At 40.3% G+C, this 23,740-nt stretch overlaps 1 protein-coding gene across 1 annotated transcript in view; it reads left to right on the plus strand.

Moving 5' to 3' along the window:
• Positions 1-23,740, plus strand: part of CEP41 (centrosomal protein 41) — a 48,300-nt gene that overhangs the window by 18,237 nt on the left and 6,323 nt on the right. Inside the window, exons 3-6 of the mRNA XM_077770743.1 lie at positions 11,176-11,223; positions 15,402-15,463; positions 16,234-16,303; positions 22,093-22,237. Of these exons, the coding sequence (XP_077626869.1) occupies positions 11,176-11,223; positions 15,402-15,463; positions 16,234-16,303; positions 22,093-22,237 (325 nt within the window). The remainder of the gene's footprint in view (positions 1-11,175; positions 11,224-15,401; positions 15,464-16,233; positions 16,304-22,092; positions 22,238-23,740) is intronic.

Genomic DNA, 23,740 nt, shown 5'->3' on the forward strand with positions numbered 1-23,740 from the left:
CCCCACTCGTGCTCTATCTCTCTCTCCTTCAAAAACAAACATTAAAAAAAATTTAATGGGTCAGACTGATGACTCCCATGTTATTTTTCTTTACAAATTATTTTAACTATTCTAATTCCTTTGCCTTTCCATGTACATTTTAGAATAATCTTAACTATATGTACAAAAAAAGCATTCCTCAGACTTTGATAGGAGTTGTGTTAAACCTGTATATCAATTTGGGATGAATTGACACCTTTGCTATGTAGAGTCTTCCAATCCATTACTAAAGGACCAGGAGATCCCCCACTCCTCTGAGATTTCATTTTCCACAGTTTTGGTTACCCAGAGTTATCCGCAGTCTGGAAGCAGGTGCGCCTCCTCCGGATGTATCTCAGAAGGCCAATAGTAGTTTCATGCCACATCACAAGGCCTACGTCATTCACCTCACTTCTTCCCATCATGCGTTTTATTATCTCATATCATCACAAGAAGAAGGGTAGAAGATATTTCTTTTTGTTTCTTTTATTTTATTTTTGAGAGAGAAAGAGAGCACAAGTATGGGGGAGGCAGAAAGAGGGGGAGACACAGAATCTGAAGCAGGCTCCAGGCTCTGAGCTGTCAGTGCAGAGCCCGACGCAGGGCTCGAACTCACGAACTGTGAGATCATGACCTGAGCCAAAGTCAGACACGTAACCGACTGAGCCGCCTGGGCGCCTAAGGATATAAGATATTTTGAGAAACAGAAAGAGAGAGAGACCACTTTCACATAACTTTTATCATAGTATGTATTATAATTGTTCTGTTTTATTATTAGTTATTGTCGTTAGTCTCTTACTACGCCTAATGTATAAATTATACTTTATCATAGGTATGTATGTATAGGAGAAACAGTATATATAGGGTTCGGTACTATCTGTGGTTCCAGGGGTCCACTGAGGGGAGGGGGCTTTGAATACATCCCCTGAGGATAAAGGGGGACGACTATATGTCTCTACATTTATTTAGATTTGTTTTGGTTTCTTTCATCATAGCTGTATAGTTTTTGGCGTAAGGGTCCTATACAGGCTTTGTTAGATTTACACCTAAGTATTTCTTTTTTTTTTTGAGCAATTGTAAATGGTATTGTATTTCTAATTTTGGTGTTACTGTGTTCATTGCTAACATACAGAAATACAGCTGATTTTTCTATGTTTCTCTTGAACCTGGGACTTTGCTACATTCACTTATTAGGTACAAAAGGCATTTTGTTTGTTTGGGGTCTTTTGGTAGATTCCTTGGGCTTCCTATGTAGACAATAATGTCATCTACAAAAGAGAATTGTTTTATTTCTCCTTCCCAATCGTGCATGTCTTTTATTGCCTTTTATTGCTTTATTGCACCGGCTAGGACTTCCAGAGTTATGTCAAACAAGAATGTTAAGAATGAACATTCTTGTCTTTTTCCTGATCTTAGGGGGAAAGCATTCAGTCTTTCATCATCAGGTACAATGTGAGCTGTATCTGACAGAGGGTTTTCTCTTATTCCTATTTTTGTGAGAATTTTTCCTCATGTATGACTGTTGAATTTTATCAAATGGTTTTACTGCATCAATTGCTGTAATCATATGATTTGGGCTTTAGCTTGTTAATAGGGTGGATTACCTTGATTTGCAAATATTGTACTATTACTACATCTGTGGATTAAACCTCACTTAGTCAAGGTATATAATTCTTGTTACATAGTGCTCAATTCTATTATTTTGTTAAAGATTTTGTGTCTATATTAATGAGGTATATTGGTTTGTAATTCTATTTTGGGGGTACTGTCTTTGTCTAGTTTTTTTTTTAATGTTTATTTATTTTTCAAAGAGAGAGACAGTGTGAGTCAGGGAGGGGAAGAGAGAGAGGGAGACACAGAATCAGAAGCAGGCTCCAGGCTTTGAGTTATTAGCACAGAGCCTGGTGCAGGGCTCGAATTCACGAACCATGAGATCATGACCGGAGCTGAAGTTGAATGTGTTACCGACTGAGTCACCCAGGCGCCCCTAATTTGTTTGTTCTTTTTTAATGTTTATTTATTTTTGAGCTAGAGAGGGACAGAGCGTGAGCGGGGGAGGGGCAGAGAGAGAGGGCGGCACAGAACCCAGAACCGGCTCCAGGCCCTGAGCTGTCATCACAGAGCCCATCTCAGGGCTCAAACTCTTGGACTGAGATCATGGCCTGAACCGAAGTCGGACACTTAACTGACTGAGCTACCCAGGCGCTCCTGCCTTTGCCTAGTAGTAGCAGGGTAATATCAGCTTCATAAAATGTGTTGGGAAGTATTTCCACTGGTTCTGTTTTCTGGAAGAGATTGTGTATAATGAATTTTACACTTTAAAAAGGTGACTTTTATTGTCTGTATGTGATACCTCAATTTAAGGAAATAATATACCCATTAGGAAAAAGATTGAATAGGAAACAAAACAAAACCTTGGTGTTAATTGTTGTAATTGGTTACGTGGTGTTCATTCTTTCTTTTTTTAACTTTTTTTTTTTAAGTTTTTTTACTGAGAGACAGAGCATGAGTGGGGGAGGGGCAGAGAGGCAGAAGCAGGCTCCGGGCTCTGAGCTGTCAGCACAGAGCCCCAACGCGGGGCTCAAACCCGCAAACCATGAGATCATGACCTGAGCCAAAGTCTGGTGCTTAACCGACTGAGCCACCCAGGCGCCCGGTGTTCATTCTTAAGCATTTGGTAGAATCTTCTAGTAAAACCATCTGAACCGGGAGATTTGTGACAGGTTTTAAATTTTGAATTCAGTGTTTTTCATGGTTACGGAGAATATTCAAATCATTTGTTTCCTTCTGGGTGAGTTGTGGTAATTTGTGTTTTTTTGAGGAATTAGTACGTTTCATCAGAGTTTTCATATTTATGTGTGGACTGTTTGTCGTCTTCACTTCTTATCCTTCTGATCTCTGAAGTGCTAGCCCCTGTTTCACTCCTGATACCACTAATTTGTGTCTGCACCCTTTTTCCTCTGCTATACATTTGTCCATTTTACTGATCCTTTCAAAGAACAAACTCTCTGTTTCATCAGTTTTCCCTATTGTTTTTCTGTTTAAAATTCCATTGATTTTTTTTGCTCTTATATTTTTATTCCTTCCTTCTACTTTGTGTTTCTAGATTCTTCTGTTTCTAAGTTCTTGGGGTGGGAGCTTAGCTTATTGATTTAAGACTTTTCCTCTTTTTTTTTTTAACGCATATAGTTAGCTTTGAATTTCTCAGCACCACTTTAGTTGAGTCACACAAATTTTGGTATGTTTTATCTTCATTTTCATTCAGTTCAGTGTACCTTTTCATTTCCTTTGAGACTTCTTTTTTTTTTGATTCATGGATTATTTAGAAGAGTGTTGTTCAGTTTACAAGTGTTTGGAGGTTTTCTTATTATATTGATTCCCAGTTTGATCCCATTGTGGTTAGAGGACACACTTTGTATGTTTTGATTTTTTTTAATGCATTGTTGCTCAAGATATGGTCTGTCTTGGTGTATATTCCATAGGCACTTGAAAAAAAAAATATATATATACCTATACTTTCACTTTCTATATTATTTCTTCTTTCCTGAAGTTCTAAGGTTCCTTCTTTTACCTTTGCTTTCTGATTAGAGAACTTTCTTTAGGGGCGCCTGGGTGGCTCAGTCAGTTGAGTGTCTGACTTTAGCTCAGGTCATGATCTCACAGATTGTGAGTTTGAGCCCCACATCAGGCTCTGTGCTGACAGCTCAGAGGCTAGAGCCTGCTTCTGATTCTGTGTATCCCTCTCTTTGTCTGTCCCTTATGCACTCAACCTCTGACTCTCTCTCCTTCAAAAATAAATAAACATTAAAAAAATTTTTTAAAGAGAACTTTCTTTAGCCATTCTTTAGGGCAAGGCTTTTGGTGACAACCTCTCTTCATTTTCCTTCATCAGCACAAAGTCTTGATTTCCTTTCATTCCTGAAGGGTATTTTCTCTGGGTGTGGGAGCTTAGGTTGACGATTTCTTTCTTTCAGCGCTTGAAAAATATTATGTCACTTCCTTCTGGCTACCATGATTTCTGATGAGAAATCTGCTGTTATTTGAACTGTATTTCCTATATAGATAATGGTGCCCTTTTTTTCTCTTGCTGCTTTCAAGATTCTGTTTTCTATAGTTTTCAGAAGTTCAATTGTCATGTGTCCTGATATGGGTTTCTTTGGGTTATCCTGTTTGGCATTTACTTGGTTTCTATATACATCTATAGGTTTGTGTCTCTTGTCAGACCTGAGGAGTTTTCAGCCATTATATCTTTGAGCACTTTTCTGGCCCCACCTTCTTTATCCTCTTTCTGGCGCTCTGATGGCACCACATCCTAGCCCAGCAAGGATGGAAGTCAAGGCTCCCCACTTGACCTTCACCACTAGGTGACAGTGGTGTTTGGCTGGAGTAAAAGCAATTATTGTCTGACAGTTTTCTGGCTTGCTGGGCCTGTCCCTTTCCCAGTCCTGTGGACGCAGACAGCAGGCTTTTGATGGGGATTTTCTTTTCCTTGTCTGTCCGTTGGTATTTCTGGACTGCTGGCTTCTTTAGCTCCAGGTTTAGGATATATAAGGCAAGCAGACAGACAGACAGACAAAACAAAAAGCTAAGTAACTCAACCATCACGCCATTTCTTGGGTCCTGCGGTCTCAAGCCAGTCTGCCTTCCTCTTTCTGACCTATCAGTCTTCTTTTATATTTTATACATGATGTCCAGGGTTTGGGGGGGGGGGTTATTCAATCTTTTTTATAATTAATATGTTATTTTCTTTGTTTTGGTAACTTTTTTTAGAGGGAGGGAAGGGCAGAGGGAGAGAGAGAATCTTAAGCAGGTTCCACACTGAGTGCAGAGCCTGACCCGGGGCCCCATCTCACGGCAGTAAGATCATGACCTGAGCCGAAATCAAGAGTCAGATGCTTAACCACCTGAGGCACCCAGGCACACTGATATATAATTTTCTTAAATTGAGATATAAGTTATGTACCACAAAATTCATCCTTTTATCCTTTAAGCAATTCAGAGGTTTCGAGTACATTCCCGAGGTTGTGACACCATCATCACTATCTCATTGCAGAACATTTTTGTCACCCCCAAAAGAAAGCCCATATCCAATAGCAATCACTTCTCATTCCTTACTTTTTCCAGTTCCTGGTAACCACTAACTTACTTTCTGTATCTATGAGTTTGCCTATTCTGAACATTTCATATAAAGGGAATTGTGTAAGATGTGGCCTTTTGTGTCTGGCTTCACTTAGCATGATGTTTTCAAGGTCTGTCTGTGTTGTAACACCTATCAACACTTCGGTCTTTTTTACTGCCAAATAATATTCTATTGTATAGATATTCCCCATTTTGTTAATCCAGTCATCAGTTGATTGTCAGTTGGATTGTTTATCCTTTTGGGCCATAATGCTGCTATAAACATTAATGGACAAATTTTTGTGTTGAACATATGTTTTTCATTCTCTTGGTTATATACCTAGGAGTCATGTGTGACCGTATGTGGTAACTCTGTGTTTAATTTTTTGAGGAACTGCCAAGCTCTTTTCCAAAGCAGCTGCACCACTTTGCATTCCCACTAGTGACGTAGGAGGGCTCTATTTTCTCCACGTCCTTGATGATGCTTGTTACTGTCCATCATTTTGATTATAGTCATCTTCAAGGATATGAAGTGGTATCGCATTGTGGTTTCGATTTGCATTTTCCTAATGACTAATGATGTTGAGCACCTTTTTATGTGCTTACTGGCATTTGTGTATCTCCCATAGAGAAATATCTATTCAAGTCATTGGCCCAGTTTTTAATTTTTTTTATTACTGTGCTAATAAGAGTTCTTTTGTATATTCTGGGTACTAGGCCCTTATCAGAAATACAATTTCTGTTCAAATACGATCTCCCATTTTGTGAGTCGTCTAGTATTTTTGTTGTGCTTAGCTGGAGGAGTAGAGAAAAGTACACCTACCTCATCTTCCTGGAGGCAGAAGTCTTCCAAACTAGTTTTATAATAGCTTTTGGAAGGGCCAAAGTGTACTTCGTTGCTTAAAACTCAAAGTATTTTAAAGTCAGTGTGGGAGAGAAATCTTATTCTAGTGTTCGATTTTTTGTTGTTGTTGTTTCAAATTTAGAAATTATTTTAAAGTCAATTTCAGGGGAGGATTTTATTTTAATGTTTTTTTTCCTATGCATTTTTGTGACTTACCTCCCCGTGTATTCAGAGAAAGTATCTATCCGACGTGCCACGGCCTATTACGTGCCTGATCTTTCTGAGTAGCCCTCGGGGCCTGGGACGGCCAGCGTTTCTGCCAGCATTTTATTCAAATAGTATCAGTTATATGTGTGCCAAGAGGTGCACAGGGTGAGGAGTGCTGGTTAAGAGAGCATAAAAGTAACCTTACAGCCCAAGTGAGGCAAGCCTGTCTATCGTACATTTTAAAGCTCTGCAGTCAGAGCAGTAGAAATAGGCACAGGTATGAGTGAGCATTCCTCATTTCTAGGCTAAATAGATGGGTCTTTAATCTTTTCTTACCAAACAGCGAGCAATTCAGAGTTAATCACAAGAAATCAAGAATTGCGTGGTGTCTCCAGCCTTCGCCCACATCACCTCCCAAGTTCTTCAAAGACTGCCGTCTTCCTCCTGGGTAAAGATTATTTTCGATTTCTGTGCTTCTGACTGCACTTCTCCTATAAACTCAAACACTGCTGTATAGCCACGGCTAGAAATAGCAGAATTGTTTTGAACTTGAAATATTTCTTTTGTTCCATAGGTGCCTGGGTGTATCTTACCAGCTCCCAAGCATTGCCCGACTGTGCCATGAATGGATTGTGCTTCCGATGAAATCCCTGCCGGCGTTTTGTTCGGTCTCCACCGCAGGGCTCTTGTGTATTCTCAAGCACCCTCTGTGGGTTTCCGTTCTGCAGCCCTGCAGGCTGATTAAGGGACACTTTCCAAACCACGGGGCTCTCCCTTTGTCAGTGTCCCACACTCTTTCATCGCCTGTGTTATCCCCTCATTTCAATCTATATGCGATCTCATATTTCAAACGTCTTCAGTTTTCTAAAACTCTATAGATTTCTGCCACTTAGTCTTTTCTAGTCTTATTTTTAATTTTTTTTTTTTGGTAAATTCACATTACTCTGGTTATCTCCACACAAGCTAGTTGTTTCCTTTTTTCTTCTTTTTAGTCTTTACTCTTCCTGAATATTTGCTAATAGCCTTGGTCTTAAGCACTCAAACTCATTACAGACTAGGTACTCTTCATTTTTATTTGGTATTTAATTCTGTCCTTTTTTTTTTATGTCAAAGGAAGAAATGTATGTGAAAGCCTCTTACAAACCAGAAAGCGCTATACACTCATATAACTTATTGAGATTAACAAAGGACCACTGTGCCTCTTTTCACGCTTTCTGCTCCTTCTGAGCCAAAAGAACTTCTCCAGAGAGGAGGGAAATATTGAAGAAAAATAAAGCAATGGAGTTGTCTCTTAGCAACTGAGTTCGTGCGTTATAAATCTTGCCCACTTTAGATTACTGCTGCTCAAAATCACTTGCTTTTCATACTGGCTCGGTACAAATAATGTTATTAAATTATAGGGAAACAAAGGGAGAAAATCTAATGAATGAGTCACTCAGTGTATCGATTGTACTCTGTCTTTGCATAGCACTATTGATAGAGTTGGGTGTCTCTTTCTCTTGATTCTAAATGCAAAACTTTTATATATGTGTATATATATATATATATATATAAATCTTTTGTTGCCGTTTAAATTATAAGCTAAGTGGAAGCTAAATACCACCTTATGCATTTTGAGGCTACCTGAGTCTTGAAAGAGTATGGATGTCACACAGCTAGTACACAACATATGTGTTAATAAATCAAGTTGTACAGAGCTTAGAGCAAATCAGGTGTACAAAACCCCAAGCCAAATTGGGATGTGATTATTTGTGTTCTAAAAGTATGTATTATAAGGATTCTGCAGACAGTAGGCCTTCATAGTGAATTTCACTTAGCAGATAATTCCGAGTGCCTTTCATGATGGACAGTGGAAGGGATAAAGATTGTGTGTGTCGGTGGGGGGGGGTGTGTGTGTGTGAGAGTGTAAACAGTCTTGGGCTCTCAGTATCAGAAGGTAGATAAGGCTTGCACACAAATCAGGCGGTACAATGATAAATGCCTTGTGAGTGGTGAGCTGAGTGCTGGAGAAGTTCAGAGAAGGGAAAGGTCACTTCCAGCTGGGTGAGCTATTATGATTACATGGACAAGATGACATGTTAGAGAACAGAAGAGTAACGGAGAGTTTGTCAAGTTTAGTAATTAAGGCAAGATTGAAGAGGCAGGTAAGACGTTGGCGCCTTCAGCTCTAGAGCACGGAGTTTAAACTTCAGTCACGAAGCAATGGGGAGCTGCTGACATTTTTTTTTTTTTTAATCAAAGTCTTGTCTAGGAAAATTTATCTGGCAGTAACGTGTAATTTCAGTTAAAAAAGAACTGGTTTGCCGATAGTCTTTTAGACTCCTCTGGTCGAAAACAAAGCTGCATTTATAAATAAGCCAATTATAGAATTGATTCACTTCTAGCCTTTTTAAAAGGTAGTCAGAAACCTGTGTTCAGATGCAATTAGGTCCAGTAAGATAAGCTGCTTAGTTAAGATATAAGCAGTATATGAAGTAGGGTAAAATACTAGATTGCATAGTTTCTAAAAATCGTTTTTAATGATTGTTTTGCGTCGATGAGTCAGTCACCCGAGTGTCTTTCTCCAGCTGAAGCAATGCAGAAATCCTCCATGTTCTTTTTTCCCATCTACGTGGATAGAATGAGTGTCTATAATGAAAAGAGCTTCTTATCAGTAGCCCTCTCAGATCTGATCTTAATTTTGCCAAATATTTGTACACCTCTGCAAAAGACTGTTTCCCTGCCTTCTCTTTCGGTGGGAAAAACAAACAAGAGGAGTGACAGCCCACCGCACAGGGTTGTTGTGAGGCTCTGCTGGTACAAAGATGAAGTGCTGTGTGAATGGTCTGAAAATGTTGATAATTGATACAGAAATGGACTTTAGACACTCTTGTTAGTAGAACCTGCTACAGATTGGAAATGCAATGTTCTGAGAATAAAGACTATATAATAAGGCTGGCTATTGTTTTCCATGCAGAGTATGCCTCAGGGAATTTAGAGCACAAAAATGGTTCCCACCTGCTACTATTAGGGAAGTAACACTTCCTACATATTTACCTCACAGTGAAATCGTGTTTTTAAAACAGCCCAACGAGAGAAGCAGCGTGTTTCTGTGAGCCGTATTACAAACTAGGAGTTTGGGAGTATCAATCCTGGCTTGGTTTCCTATTTGCTGTGTCACTGAGCAAGTCAGTCATCTCGTCTGTACCTCAGCTTTCTGTGAGGAGACTGCCTGAAGCTGCCCTAGCCAAAAGAAACTGACTGCCACGTCAACAACACGCAAATGTAGGGATCTCAGGAGCACAGAACCTAAAGCTATTATATAAAATAGCTGAAGAGCAAGATGGCAGGTCACTGAAGAGAGCACCTCTTCCCTCACCCTGTTGACCGGTGGGTTCCCTCCTCAGGTCAATATTGCAGGGGAGAAGGAGGTACATTCAGGAAGAATTCCTGGTTCCCACTCTGGAGATCTGGTCCTTATCTCAGAGCCATTCCAGTCTGAAGAACCTAGAAAAGATCATATTTGATTCTAATCTTGGTCTGTGGTGCTGTTTGAACCTCTTAGGCATTTTTAGTGCTTCTCTTGAGAAGGCTCAGGCCTTCCTGCAGCCCTGACTACCGTCATGTCTCTCTGAGCTTTTGGAAGGTCACAACAGCCTGACTCCAGGACTGCGCCGAGTCCTGCTGTTTTGTCCTGATTCGGAGAGTGTGTGTCTTTAGGTGGGAAAAAAAAAAATTTTTTTAAACCCAGCAGAATTTTATTCCCGGATGAATTCATAAGTGAAGATTTAATACTAACATGATGTCAGTTGTGCAGAAAAGTTCAGGAGGGTCCTTAAAAACATCAGACCGCGCCATTCATTGGAAGCGTTTCTTTTATCTGAAGTTGGGGCCGAGTCCGGCGAGCCCCTCTCGAGGCTTAAAAGTTAGGAGCATGGTTTTAGAAATGAGGACTTATTTGTGACGAGTTTTCCCTTTCTGCTGTACCTTTCAAATGCCAGGCAGAGCTTACTGTGTTGAATTGAATCAAATTGAAGCATGCCCAGTAAAAAAATAATAGCCCCCGGGCTTGGGAACTAGACCTTCGTTCTTTCGGAAACCAAAACGATCCTGGCCCAGTTTTAGTGTATGGAAACTCTCCAAACCACCTTGGCAAGAGCCTGGTACTGTAGAAGCAAGCTGTAGAAACAAGGGCTGGACGCTGTCTGCGGTGGTGGGAATCTGCTGTTAGTTCTCAGCAGATCAAATCTGTGGTGAATACTACTGCACAGACTGTGTGGTCTAGTTCAGGCTGCACCATCAGCACGAATAGTTGAAGACCCAAGTTCAGGACAGCGAGGGAAACCACAAAGACTAAGTGGAGCGCAAGGGATTGCTTGGGTAGCCACAGCGACACATTTTAGACACTCAGAGATCATTGCTTCTTTCCTTCCCCTCTGCATATCTTCCCCATGAAAAGGTTATGGGGGAATTAAAAAAAAAAAAAAAGAGGAGGAACACCTTGACTCAAAAAGAAAAAAAATTATAGGGCCACCTGGTTGGCTCAGTCGGTTAAGCATCTGACTTCAGCTCAGGTCATGATCTCGAGGTTGGTGAGTTCGAGCCCCACGCTGGGCTCTGTCGGAATCTGTGCTGACAGCTCAGAGCCTGGAGCCTGCTTCGGATTCTGTCTGCCTCTCTCTCTGCGCCTCCCCCACTCGTGCTCTCTCTCTCTCAAAAATAAATAAACATTAACAACATAATAAAAATAAATGTTTAAAAAAGTGTTTTAAATATAAAGCGATCATCTGTACTGCCTGGTGTTTATTTGGCCAAAACTTTTTCCTTGATCCCTCATCACTTAACGATGCTGTATCATCCAAAAGACTGTTCATTATGTGTGGCCCATTTGCCTACTCTAGTTCTGTAAGAACAGGATAGAGAGGCTTAGGAAACACTTGTACTCCACTCTGTTTTTACATCATTACTCCTCTTCTTCCATTAAAAAGCCTATCTTATTCTCTTTTTAGGTAACAGCATGACTAAATACACTGAGAAGCTAGAAGAGATCAAAAAAAGTGAGTAACCCTATTGATGGTTTGGGATAATGGAGCCCTGTAGTTCTAGAAGTTGGTCATTAACAACCTTAGCCCTTCCCTACAGCTGACACGCACAGAGCTGTGGGAGGCGGGTGGGCCTGGCAGGTGCCTAGAAGGATGTGGGAAACACTGCGTACCATCCCAGCCAGCTGCTAAGGTTGTTGCCTGAGGGCCAAGTTCTGCCCAACTTCTATCCCAGAGGAGATGTTAGTGCTAGAATGTAGAATGAGCTCTACTTAAGCAGCGAAAAGTCCGAGCTGCTGGTTTCATTGTGCTGCAGTCTCCATGACCTTTTCCAAGGTCGTGATCTTTCCCATATTCTTAGTTTTCTCTATACCTGAGATGGGAATAATATCATCTCTTATTTTATAACATCCTTTTGTATATAAATTAGTATCCATGGAAGACACAGAGGAGTGAGGGAGAAAGCTTAAAGCGGTGCTCTGCTTTACAAATTCATTGCCGTCCCTGCTTTCCCTTAATTAAAAATCATATTTCATGCATTCCTTTTTAAAAACTAATCATCTGCAAAGATACGCTACTTGTCATTTCGTGCATTACCCTTGCACAAAAGCATACTTTTTCATTCTGTGTCCGAAATAGATGTAAAGTGTACACATCAAGGCCAGGGCTAAAGAAGAAGGAGAAACATCTATTTTCTAAGATGGATTTGTTCATATCCTCTGGAGAAGAACCCAGAGCCGGGGGAATATTTAGCTGATGACAGTAAAGAGGCACTCTGCTGGTTAACAGTTCAGGACTCCCCTCTGGCAATATACGCCTGTTGGGAAGAGAATATTACAAATCCAGAATTCACCGGAACTTCTGTTTTTACACAGCAGACCTTTTCATTTAAATGATAATGTTTCTGCTTCTTTGGGATTGCTGTGGTATCAGGAAACCCCCACCAATAGTGTGGACTCCGGACCAGCTTCACGCTGACTCTGTTATTGGCCGTGTTCAGCTGTAAGGGCTAATGTCATAGACATTTGGTTTTTAACGTGTCCTGTCACAGTATCCTTTTCTTCTTCGATCCTTTATATTAGATGTTAGAGTTTTATTACATTTTACATTTACATAAGTATATATATTTTAAGTATGTAGTACACATTGGAAACTACGAAAAAAGTCTCATTTACTCACCCATGCTTCATCGTCGTCGCCCGTAATTCATCCACAGCAGGTAGAATTCAGCCGGCCTCCTTCTGTTTGGGTTTACGGTCCCTTTTCCTCCTCTATCCATTCGTAGCTTAGTGTAAAGCTCACGTGTCCACACCAAACTTTGTCCCCTAATAACGCCCCATTCCGCCCAGATCGCCAAGCCCTGTTTAAAACATTTCTTAAAAGCACAATGTGATTTCTTTAATACCTACACTCTAAAGGGAGCTTCTCTTCCCCCACCCCACCCCCGCCCCCAAATACCTCTAGAATAGAGTCCTTGCAAATGTTTGCTTCCCTCTTTAGAAGTGTTGGACTTCCTTTTAGTAAGACAGGAGGCGCCTCTCACCTTGTTTCACACAGTTTTTGCTGATTCCCTGACTAGAATTACTTCAGATTCTGGTTTGAGATCTACATTTTGGAGACTATTTCCTTCTCTTTTCCCATTTTCTGTTGTAGATGTTCTTTTGGGTCGAAAGGGAGGAGAATATTGCCTTGTTTCATGACACCCTAGACCCATCACTTTTCTCGGGTTACCTTAGATGCCATGTCTTTCTGTGAAATCACAAACCTTGTTCTGTTACTTCCTTTGATTTGTCTTCCACTGTGAGCCCAACTTCCCTCTGCTAATAACGCGTTTTAACAGAACCCTGAAAACGCAGAATTCCTTTGTAATCTGAATATTCTTTCAACTCTATCTCGGGAAAATAGACACTCTGTGTCTATTGACCGCTCACAAAGCCTATTCTTGGCTTCTGGTGGTTAGGTGACACTAGCTGGACCCAGTGTGAAGCATCCTAGATAGTCAGGTCTCTGTCCTTCCAGTAACTCGAGAGAGTCAGGCTTAGACTCCAGACTTACTGGAGAAGCAGAACTTGATAACATATCTGAAACTCAGATTTTTTGTCTCCATCCCGGAGTTTGGGAGCGGCGACAGTAGCAGAGCCTCCATTCTTAAAGCTCTGTTCGCCCTTGCAAGGACGGACTGACAGAGCTTTCCAAGTCATCCTTTTTCATAAAATTTAAAACTTACTGTCAAACGTCTAGTTTGATCTTTTATCTCTGAGTAATAATGTCAGAAAGTCCCAATGATGGCAGCTGTCCTTCTAAACAAGAACCAGGTATGTAGAGTTCAGGCTCAAACGTGCAGTGGGGTGTCTAGTGCCTGGAGGGTACTGGAAATGCCAATCAGTAGAACGTGGTAGAACCTGGTTTTGGTTTGAGATAATTTCTACTTAGTCAAAGGGGATTTGAAAGTGTGCCTTTTGTACCGGGCATGTGAAGAATCAGAGAGGTAGTTCAGACTTTGTAATGGTACAAAAAGAATAGCAGGGGACAAACGTCACAGTGCAGACTCCTTGAAAGCTGCTGACTTTTTATTGGCCTATTTATTGCCATTTTGATTTGCATAAATGGCTTTTGGCGGGCAAATTGGTGGCGATTGAGAGGAATACTGTAGTTGTTCAAGCTTCTGCCCAGCCCTCTTGGGGCTACACCTTGGTGAGTCTTAGAAGGTCCTTTGCATCTAGGTGTGTTACCTTGTATCCAGAAGAAGTTATTCTGAGAATTTTCTAGAACTAATGGTTCGTTGTTAGCCACATCACTCTCTTTGAGATATCTTAGAACATAGAAGCTTTTATTCGTTGCAGCTGAGAGTCTTGATATATTTACAGAAGGCTCATTTTTAAAGTACTATTATTTTCTGACCCTGAGTTGTAAGGTGTTTGGTAAACCAAGCTAACATTACCCTCCAGAGTGTTCATTGTGTGTTGGTTTTAGAAAATTCATGGATATGATGAGAAACACCAGTAAATCATTTTAAATACTTTTAATCCTATTCTTTGTTGCTAGGAGGCTCGGTTTAGGAGACTTTTTTGCTGTGAAGGCCATAGTAATTATCCACCTAGCCTTTAATGATTCTGAAATAATGCAACAATGTTTGAGGAGTCGTGGGTGCCAATATGAAAACAGAGAAGAACAGTGGAGTGTAGGGGTGGGTGAGAGTTCAATGCCAGAAACTCTTTAGAATTGGCAGTCATCTTCAGAAAATTGCAAGGGAGCTAACTTTTAGCATGCCTCCATGGGACAGGTACAAAATCAAGTGAGATTGGCTAAATTTTCAAAAGACCTTTCAAATGTGATGTGAAGAACTGTTAACACAGACAAGTGCAGAAGGTACCCCCTTTTGAGTTATATCTCAGAACCATAAAGATAGCACCGAATAAAAATGGATGTTTTAGGATGATTTTTTTGTTGTTGATTGTGGTAAAAAAAAAAAAAATAACATAAAATTTACCATCTTCACCATTTTTAAGTGTTCGGTGCAAGTGTCAAGTACATTCACACAGCTGCATCATAGATCTCGGGAACTTTTTCATCTTGTGCAATGGAGTAGGTGGATTTTTACTGAAGGTGGAATTGCAGAGAAACTGATAGAAAAGTATTGTACCCTGGAAAATAAAAGGTTGTCCTGGGTCTCCAGCGTAATTTGTAAGCTCAGGAACAGAACTGTTCTCTCTTCCAGGCAGAGTTAGAATAGTAGGGTGTAAATGTCCCACCAGCTATTTGACCCCGGGGCAACTCAGCTTCTCTGGGTCTCTGTTCTCATCTGTAAGACGCAGACATTTATTCCCTGCTTTGTTCTGAACAGGATTTAAAGTAGCGAAACATGCATGCGAGACAACATGGTCAAAGGAGAGACAGCAGAGTAAAAGGAAAATGGTAAATGGATAAAATAAACATGAGGGTAAAGTCACTAGACAGAAAAGGGTCGCTTATAAACTCAACTTTAGGCAAAGGGGGAAAAAATGAAGAGATGATAATCATACCTGCCACACTTAATTCTGAGGATATCTTGAGGCTCAAATATTAGATAATATATGTAAAAGCATATAAATAGCTTGCAAATTATACCATGTAACTTGATGACTAGAAAGAATGAGGACCTCTAAGAAAGAAAAATATACCTACAAAATTATTTGTTCTGTCCTGCTTTTCAGATTATAGGTACAAAAAAGATGAGCTTTTCAAGAGACTGAAAGTTACAACTTTTGCCCAGCTGGTAAGTTCAGTGATCGAGTATTGGTTTATGTGAGTATTTCTAAATTCCACTCTAGGTGATGTTGGCAGAAGGATTTCTTCTGCTTCTATACATTTCACCTATGGGAGGATAAGAGGTGTGTAGTGTGTATACTCATTCAAGGACGGTGTGAACTGTCTTTGATAAGAATTTTATAAAGTAAAAGATGCATTCTACTTTTAAATCATTGCATTTATGGCTTAGGCTGTATTTTTCCTTGCACGCTTTAATTTAATGTTTAGAACTTCTAACTAGATTAGCTGGAGCTTCACTGACATACCTCCAGGTGGATCATGGGTCTTAGGAACTCAGCTGTGAAAAGTGCTTTAAAAACTGTATGTGTGTGTTGGTATATGGTGCTGTGTAATTATATTCATAATGACATTGATTTCTTCATTGCACGTACAATTGCTGATTCAATTCTGTCATGGTTAAGTATTGTGTGTTGTGTGGGGACGGGAATCTATATGATCATTTATGCATGTTTCTTGTCCTAAATCATCCTTTTGACTTTTAAGTTTATTGCGTGATGTTTTAAACAAATCTTTGTTTCTGGAATGATCATCCTTGGTGTAATTACCACTCCCCAAAGTAAGGAGGCCTGAGATTTAGTCTGCAGATGAGGACACTGACAGTTTCTTAAAACAAGAGATCTTTGATGTTGCCTTGCCTTTTGTTAAAGACAGAATTGCCTCTGTTTAAAGACAGACAAACATAAACACATCTACACGTTTCCTTCTTTTTTCTACCAGGTCATCCAAGTGGCTTCCCTATCTGATCAAACGCTGGAAGTGACAGCTGAAGAGATTCAAAGGCTAGAAGGTAATGAGAATTGAGAACGTGGGGAAAATAACTGATTGACCATTTGACTGGAGTTCTCACCCTGTCCACCTATGCTCTTGTGTCTACAGGGAATTGGTACTTTGATATATCTATTTGTAATTAGACTGTTGCTTTCTGAGACATGCTATCTGGTGCTTTCATTGTTACTTCTCATTTCTTTTAAAAAGCCATCTGGTTTTCCGGCTCTAGTTTTTAATGTTTTTTTGTTTGGTTGGTTGGTTGGTGTGTTTTTGTAGTTTTAAATGTTTCATATGTGTTTAATATACTAATTACTTTTTTCTACAAATATTTTTAGTGCCTTCTGTCTATGTACAGGTCACAGAGTTAGGTGCTATGAGACCACAAAGACGACACAGCTCTGCTCACATGGAGTTGGTAGTCTCATGTGCACATGTGCTTGCGTGTGTGCGTGTTGGGTGAGGGAAATGATAACAGAAGCACAAAATCACGAATGTGGCAGAAATTCGTAATGGGGGACTAGAGAGAAGCCATCATTTGTTGATATATATTGCTAAGTACTTCACACAAGTTTCCTTATTTAATCTTATCAAAAACTCCAGAAGAAAAGTATGCTCAGAGATGAGAACCCCCAGCCTCAGAGGTTCAATTACTTGCTCAAGATGATACAGCCTGTAAGGGATGGGTGTAGGATGCAAATCTACGAGGCTCCGGTAGCAACCAGTGTCTTTGTTCTGAGAGTTCTGAAGAAGGAAGAGTACTTTCCAGTTAGAAAACTGAGGTAGACTTTCTTAAGGCCTTTGAGCTGGACCGTAACGGAGGGTAGAATCTGAACAGGTGTCTTGCACCCTGAGCAAAGGCATGGAAAGAATGAAAAGCTCCAAGCGTGTTTGAAGAGTCACATCATCTAGCCCGACAATGACCTGGGGCGGCGTAGGTGCTAGGTTGGAGATAGGGAAGATAGGTTTCCAGCACCAGGTTTCTTTTCTTAAATGCTAAGTCGGAAAGAAAACCTCTCAGTTGCATTATCAGGAAAAGAATCCGCCGAGTTAAGGTCTTTATTTTATCCCGAGGCCCTCAACCGTCAACGTGTGGCTGTTTATTGAAGGGGAATGTGTTTTGTTAAGGTTGATGTAGGCCAGGAATTTGACTTCGGATTTCAAGACCAGTTTCTCAGGAAGTCCGAACACGGGTTTTGTGCAACTTAACTGTCATTTTCCTGGGTTTGTTTTTGTTAGGGAGGATAAAGAGCATCTGACAAAGACAGGAATTTATCTTTGACAGATGCCTCTCACACAGTAGAGAAAGAAGGGCTCTTTGTAACAGAGATAATTGAGTCTCCTCATACAAGTACTCCCAATTTTAACCTGGTTATATAAGTACCTGGATTTGGTCCTTGAATTCATGGAGATTGCAGCAGCAGAACATATGGGCACATGCAATTTTCTCTTCTGACATAAATTTGCACAGCAAAATGGGCTCTTATAAAGTAGGACACCATAATGTGTGAGTAATATTAGTGTTTTTCTAGTGCTCTACACAGAATAATAACTCACTCAGGAAAGCCTGTAGAACAGATTGTATGCATATTAGCTATTTTTGAAGGAACAAAAAAAACCTCCTTTTGTGATGTTTATTGTTTTTTTTCCCTGACTTCAAAGCATATTTCTAGAAAATTGCAAAAAATAAGGAAGAAAATTAAAATAATAATCCCTGTTAACATTTTGCTCTACTCTGCCCCTAACTGCCCACCCGAATCCATATTCTTTGTGCATACTTTTGAATTGTGCTGTTTCAGATTAGCGTTTTATCATGCCTACTGTCCTGTGTCATTGAATAGACCTCAAAAGCTTAATTGTAAAGTTTGTGTCATCATATAATGTCTGTCCTTTGGATATACCATAACCAATTTAACTCTTCTCCTACCAGACAGGACAGGTTTTCAAATTTTTCACTTCTCTAAAATAATGCCGCAGTGTAAATACGTAAATGTGTGTGTGGTTTTGATGATTCCCTGAAGATACATTTTGCTGCAGATGGTCAAAGGGCGGAACCATTTTAAGACACTCTGCGCTGATTCCAGCTATGTCCAGGATAGGGGCTTCCTTTTTGCATTCCCAGCAAATAAATGAAAAGACCTGTTCCTCCCCATCCCAGGCAGTGCTGAGGAATTCTCATTTTGGCACGTGCCTGCCAACTTGACAGATGAAAAGTAGTATCTGATCATTTTCTTTGGAATCTCTCTGGTCGCGAAATGAGCCTTGTGTATGTGTGCGAATTTTGGTCACATAGATTTCTTCTTCTGAAAACATTACCTGTTCTTTCCCATTTTTTTCTCACAGAGCGCTCATCCTTTACTGATTTGGAAAAGCTCTGTATATTAGGGTATCTTTAAACATTGGAAACAAGTACAGCCTCGAAAATGAGAAAAGGCTTTACTTTGGAGCAGTATCCAAATCCAAATCTCCATCGTTAAGTAAAAATAAAATAACGACAAAACCAAGCACCTAAATGTAGAGCAGTATGAGTGGCATTCTCCTGATATGTAAAAAGGGGAGGAAATAAACTATATGCAAAAGTACGTAGTTGTTTTCTTTCTGGAAGGAGACATCAACGTGAAGGCAATTCCCTTGGGAGTGGGGCTCTGGACTGGGAAGGGACTTCCTTTCCATGTTAACAATTTTATCTTGTTTGCATTTTTACCTGGTGCACATGATCTTTTTTCAATTAAAGCACTAGTTAATTTTTTTAACTACGTAAATTAAGTATATCAAGCTTTTCTCATGCATATATGTCCTAGATATTTTTCTTAATTTGTTACTCACCTTTTAATTTTCTTTGTGTGCAGTTTTGACATACACAAGATGTGCATTTTTATATGAATTAAATCTATTAGCCTCTCATGTTGTGTTTTCTTTTATTACCTATGACTCGTAAAATCCAAGCTAAGATAACTTATTCACCTATGTTTTCTTCTATTAACTTGCTTGGTGGTTTGGGTTTTTTTCCCTACATCAATCCACTTGTTATATATTTTGATATATGATGTGAGGATGTTATCTACATTTAATTTTTCTAGAGAGTTGACTCTATCCCACCACCATTTATTCAAGTGTTCTCCCTTTCCCCACTCGTTTGTGATGTTACCTTTAACATATGTTAGCTTCTTATGTATATTCTGGGATTTGTTTCTGTGTTCTGTCTTACATCCTACGTTCTGGTTTTTGGTTCAGCATTGTTTTGTTTTGTCTTGTTTTGTTTTTTAATGTTTTTATTCATTTTTGAGGGACAGAGACAGTGCAAGCAGGGAAGGGGCAGAGAGAGAGGGAGACCCAGAATCTAAAGCAGGCTCCAGGCTCCGAGCTGTCAGCACAGAGCCCAACATGGGGCTTGAACTCACTAACCACGAGATCATGACCTGAGCTGAAGTCGGTCGCTTAACAGACTGAGCCACCCAGGAGCCCCCCGCCCCCGTTTTTTTTTAATGTTTTTATAAGGCTCAGCATTGTTTTGATCATTTATCTTTGCTATATATGTTACTATTCGATAAGACATGTTCTCCAAATTATCCATATGTATGTATGTGTGTGTGTATATATATATATGTGTATATATATATAGTTTCCTTCTCCTCTGTAAAATCCCTTTAAGCTTCTCAGAAATACCATTGGGATTGTCTTAGGGCAAAAAATTAAATTTGGAAATGATTAACATCATTTCACTTTTGCACCGAGTCAGGAATGTGACGACACATACCACTGTCTTCATTCAGGTTTTCTGTAATGTGTCTGAAGTAAAAGTTGTCTAAGACCTATAAAGGACGTAAGTTTGTACACGCCCTTTACATTTCTTAATAGACTTATTGTCTAGGAGAACCTGTCTTATATCTGCAGTTGTTGCAAATGAGATGTTCTTCATGTTCCTTTCTAATGGGCAGATGGGAAAAATTATTTGCCTGTTAGTGTTTCTTTTCTTTACCTAAGTGCATGCTTATTTCCTTTATTCTCAGGATTCTCCTGAAATTTCTAGGTATATTATATCCTATGCAAAATAAATTTTAGTGTCCTCCTTAATAATGAGACTCTTCTCTCTCCTTCTTCGCTCATTATACCGGTTAGAGCAGCAAAATCTCAAACTGCTTGGTGCAATGTCGCTCTGCACTCTTAAAAATTATTGCGGGCCTCAAAGAGTTTTGGTGAATGTGCATTATATCTATTAATATTTAGGGCATTAAAATTTTTTAACTGAGAACTTAAAAATGTATTTACTACTTCACTTACAAATAGTGCTACTGAACGCAAGACAAGCATAACTAGCATTTTTATGCAAAATAGCTACGTTTTCAAAACAAAAAAAAAAAGAGTTTTTAAAGCACGGCATTGTTTCCCATTTTCTTGGAAATCTCCACATCTGATTTAAGAGTAGACAGCTGATTCTCCTATCTTCTTCATTCACTCTGTTGCAATATATGCTCTTTGGGTTGAAGGAAGTATAAGAAGGAAAATCGGCCTCACACAGACCTGTAGTTGAAAAGAGGGAATCTTTTAATAGCTCTTTCAGATAATTATGGATACATATCTTTGATACTATACTGAAACTTGACAACCCGTAGCTTCTTTTTTTTCTTTTTTCAATGTTTTTATTTATTTCTGAGAGAGAGAGAGAGAAAGAGCACGTGAGCAGGGGAGGATCAGACAGAGAGGGAGACACAGAATCTGAAGCAGGCTCCAGGCTCTGAGCTAGCTGTCAGCACAGAGCCCGACAACCAGTAGCTTCTTAAAGGTTAGTTGTGATGTGGAATCTGAAACCAGATCAGTGCATGTTTTGGACTCCGTTACATTAAGCCTATTGGTCTGCCCTGTACTTTGAGTGACTCTTTTTACCCGTGCATAATTTTATAACATCATTGGTCCCTTGGAAAATATTGATTCACCGAGTTATGAAGCCCTTCCAAACACTGACAAATTTCGTTCATTACACACTATCTTAAAAAATCATATTTATTAATGTCGTCACCTATCTTGTCAGAAAAGTCATTATGCCCCGGGAGGCAGTCAAGCTCCTGATGGCAAAGAGTTTCCAAAATTCTGATTTTTGTGTACAACTCCATCGTTAACAACAGATCCATCAGTTGTTGGGGTTTTTTTTTTCCCCTCAAAATGACATGTTCGCTTAGATCGTTTTTGAGAAGATGTCTGCCACATGCACGAGTCTTAAGTAACTATAATTTTTCTGTCAGTTTTTCTTCCAAGTAAAAATGGTGCTCAGGGCAAACGCAGCAATAATCACACTAATACCTTCCCTCGAGACGATGGTGGTAACTCGGTACGTAGCAAACTTGCCATGTGTGGACCCCGATGTCCTCACACAGAATACTAAAAAGATGTGTCCTTAAAGACGAGATTTAATAGAATTATTATCCCAGCTCCATCAGGGACTATTTAAAATGTGACTGCCGTATTTATTCACTGAGTGCATTCATGTTGGTGAAAACAATGCGATAGTTACTAATAAAACTTGGTGCCTCTGCCCGGATTGTTGCTAAAATGCTCACAGTTTTAGCCGCTCTTTCTGTTGCACCTTTAGGGCAAATATCAACACGGTGAAAGAGACCTCACAGGTCCCCCTGAAAGGGTCTTGGGGACTCCCGGGACCCACAGACCTCATTTTGAGAACCTTCACGTTAGAACGTAGGGGACAATGTAATCGCTGTGATAGGATTTCCTTCCCTTGACCTAATTTCAGTGGGACCGCCCGGACAAGTGAATCAACTCTGAGGTCCAATATACCTATTCATTTGCAAATTTCAGACAATGATTCTGCGACTCCGGAGCCCGATGGGGAAGTCGGTGCCAGGACCAACGGGAAGGGGAGCCCCGGGGAGCAGTTTCCAAGCCCCGTCCAGTTCGTAAACAGCGTGGGAGCGGGGGACTCCAGCCGCTCGACTCTGCAGAGGTGCGCTCCGCAGATTCACGTCACTGCATTTTACTTCATCCTCACCCTGATACCGATTTCAGTGATCCAGTCACCTTAGAAGCAGACTGGCAATAGTCAAGTCCCACACTTCCATCCCAGCCCTTCTATTTTCTCTTGATACAAATGCCATTGCCCGAATCTTTTCACAGCATCTCGGGTGCGTTCAGATAAGACTGTATTGATAGGAGAGCATGAAGTTTCGCTCCTTAATTCCATCCTCTTCAGCCTTCCTGTATGCAGGTTTGCTGCTAGGACTCAGCTTTACATCCACTATCTATCTTTTGATTCCCACTCCCACCCCCTTTTCTGTCTGCTGCAGCTTATAATTACCCTGTCTGGGATCAGAAGAAAAACTGAGTGCCATGCGCCGTGGTCTGCTATTACACAGGTGCAAAGGAGCAGGAAAGCAGCCCTCGGTGTCGATTTGCAAGCTGCGTGCGACGGGTCCTTCTTACAGTGATGCAACACTTTCTCACAAATGTTAGGTGTTGATTATAAGACGGTGCTGATTTTCCGCACCTAGCCCTCCCTTCCACTGGCAAAACAACTGTAGTTGAGAAACTAGGTCTACTAGGGAAAGAATTGCCATCATCAGTACCACTGTTATTTTTCTAGAACTACCTTCAGGCAAGAACTCGAAAATTGCATTTGCGAGATAGACCGACAAGACTTCCATTGAGGACGCAGTGTCGTGTGAAATAGATTTTCTCCTCCTTTGGTTCAACAAGATGCGCTCTGTGGCATCTAGTTACAGCGTCTGTCGGGTTTGAGCGCAGAATTTGATGTGCCGTGCTGGGAGAGGGGCCATCGTGTAGACTAGCATGTGGTCCACCACACGAGCCTTCGTATTTGCTGGCGAAAGGAGTCCTCTCCTCCTTCCAATACAGATATTTCACTGCCTGCCATCTTAGGCATAACCTCAACTCCCTTTATTCCTTTGATTCATGTTTTTACTGCATTTTGCCTATACTTTTAATAGGGCGACCAATCTGACGACCTTAGAAACAGAGCTATCAGTAGTGAACTGACTCATTTCAATCCTAGTTTTTTCTCTGTCACCAAATGCCACCAAATCTGAAAGCCTCTTCAATCCCAACTCTTGTAACCTATGAACTGGGAATAAGTACAGATAACTATTGGAAACATTAAGGTTCAAGATACGTATTGGATAGGTCTCCATATAAGTAGATGAAACCCATCAAAATGTTGTAGTTGATTTATATTACATACAATGTACATAGATGCCTTCATGTTTCCTGCCTTATCAACCTTATTCTTTCCCCTTTGACTCTGCTTTCTTACACTCCTCACAATTCCATCAGATTAACTGTTGGCCTCTTTCTTTCTCTGAATGCTGCCCTTGTTCCTGGAGGCAGCGTGCGCCCTACAGTCTCTGTCCCCTCAGCCATGCTAATGACCTAACATGCATTCTCTGAAGGTGAGTATGGGCACATAGGTCCCTTCCTCAGGGTCCAGTGTGTT

This window comes from Crocuta crocuta, unplaced genomic scaffold, assembly GCF_008692635.1.
Source record: "Crocuta crocuta isolate KB4526 unplaced genomic scaffold, BGI_CrCroc_1.0 scaffold266, whole genome shotgun sequence".
NCBI classification, from domain to species: Eukaryota; Metazoa; Chordata; class Mammalia; order Carnivora; family Hyaenidae; genus Crocuta; species Crocuta crocuta.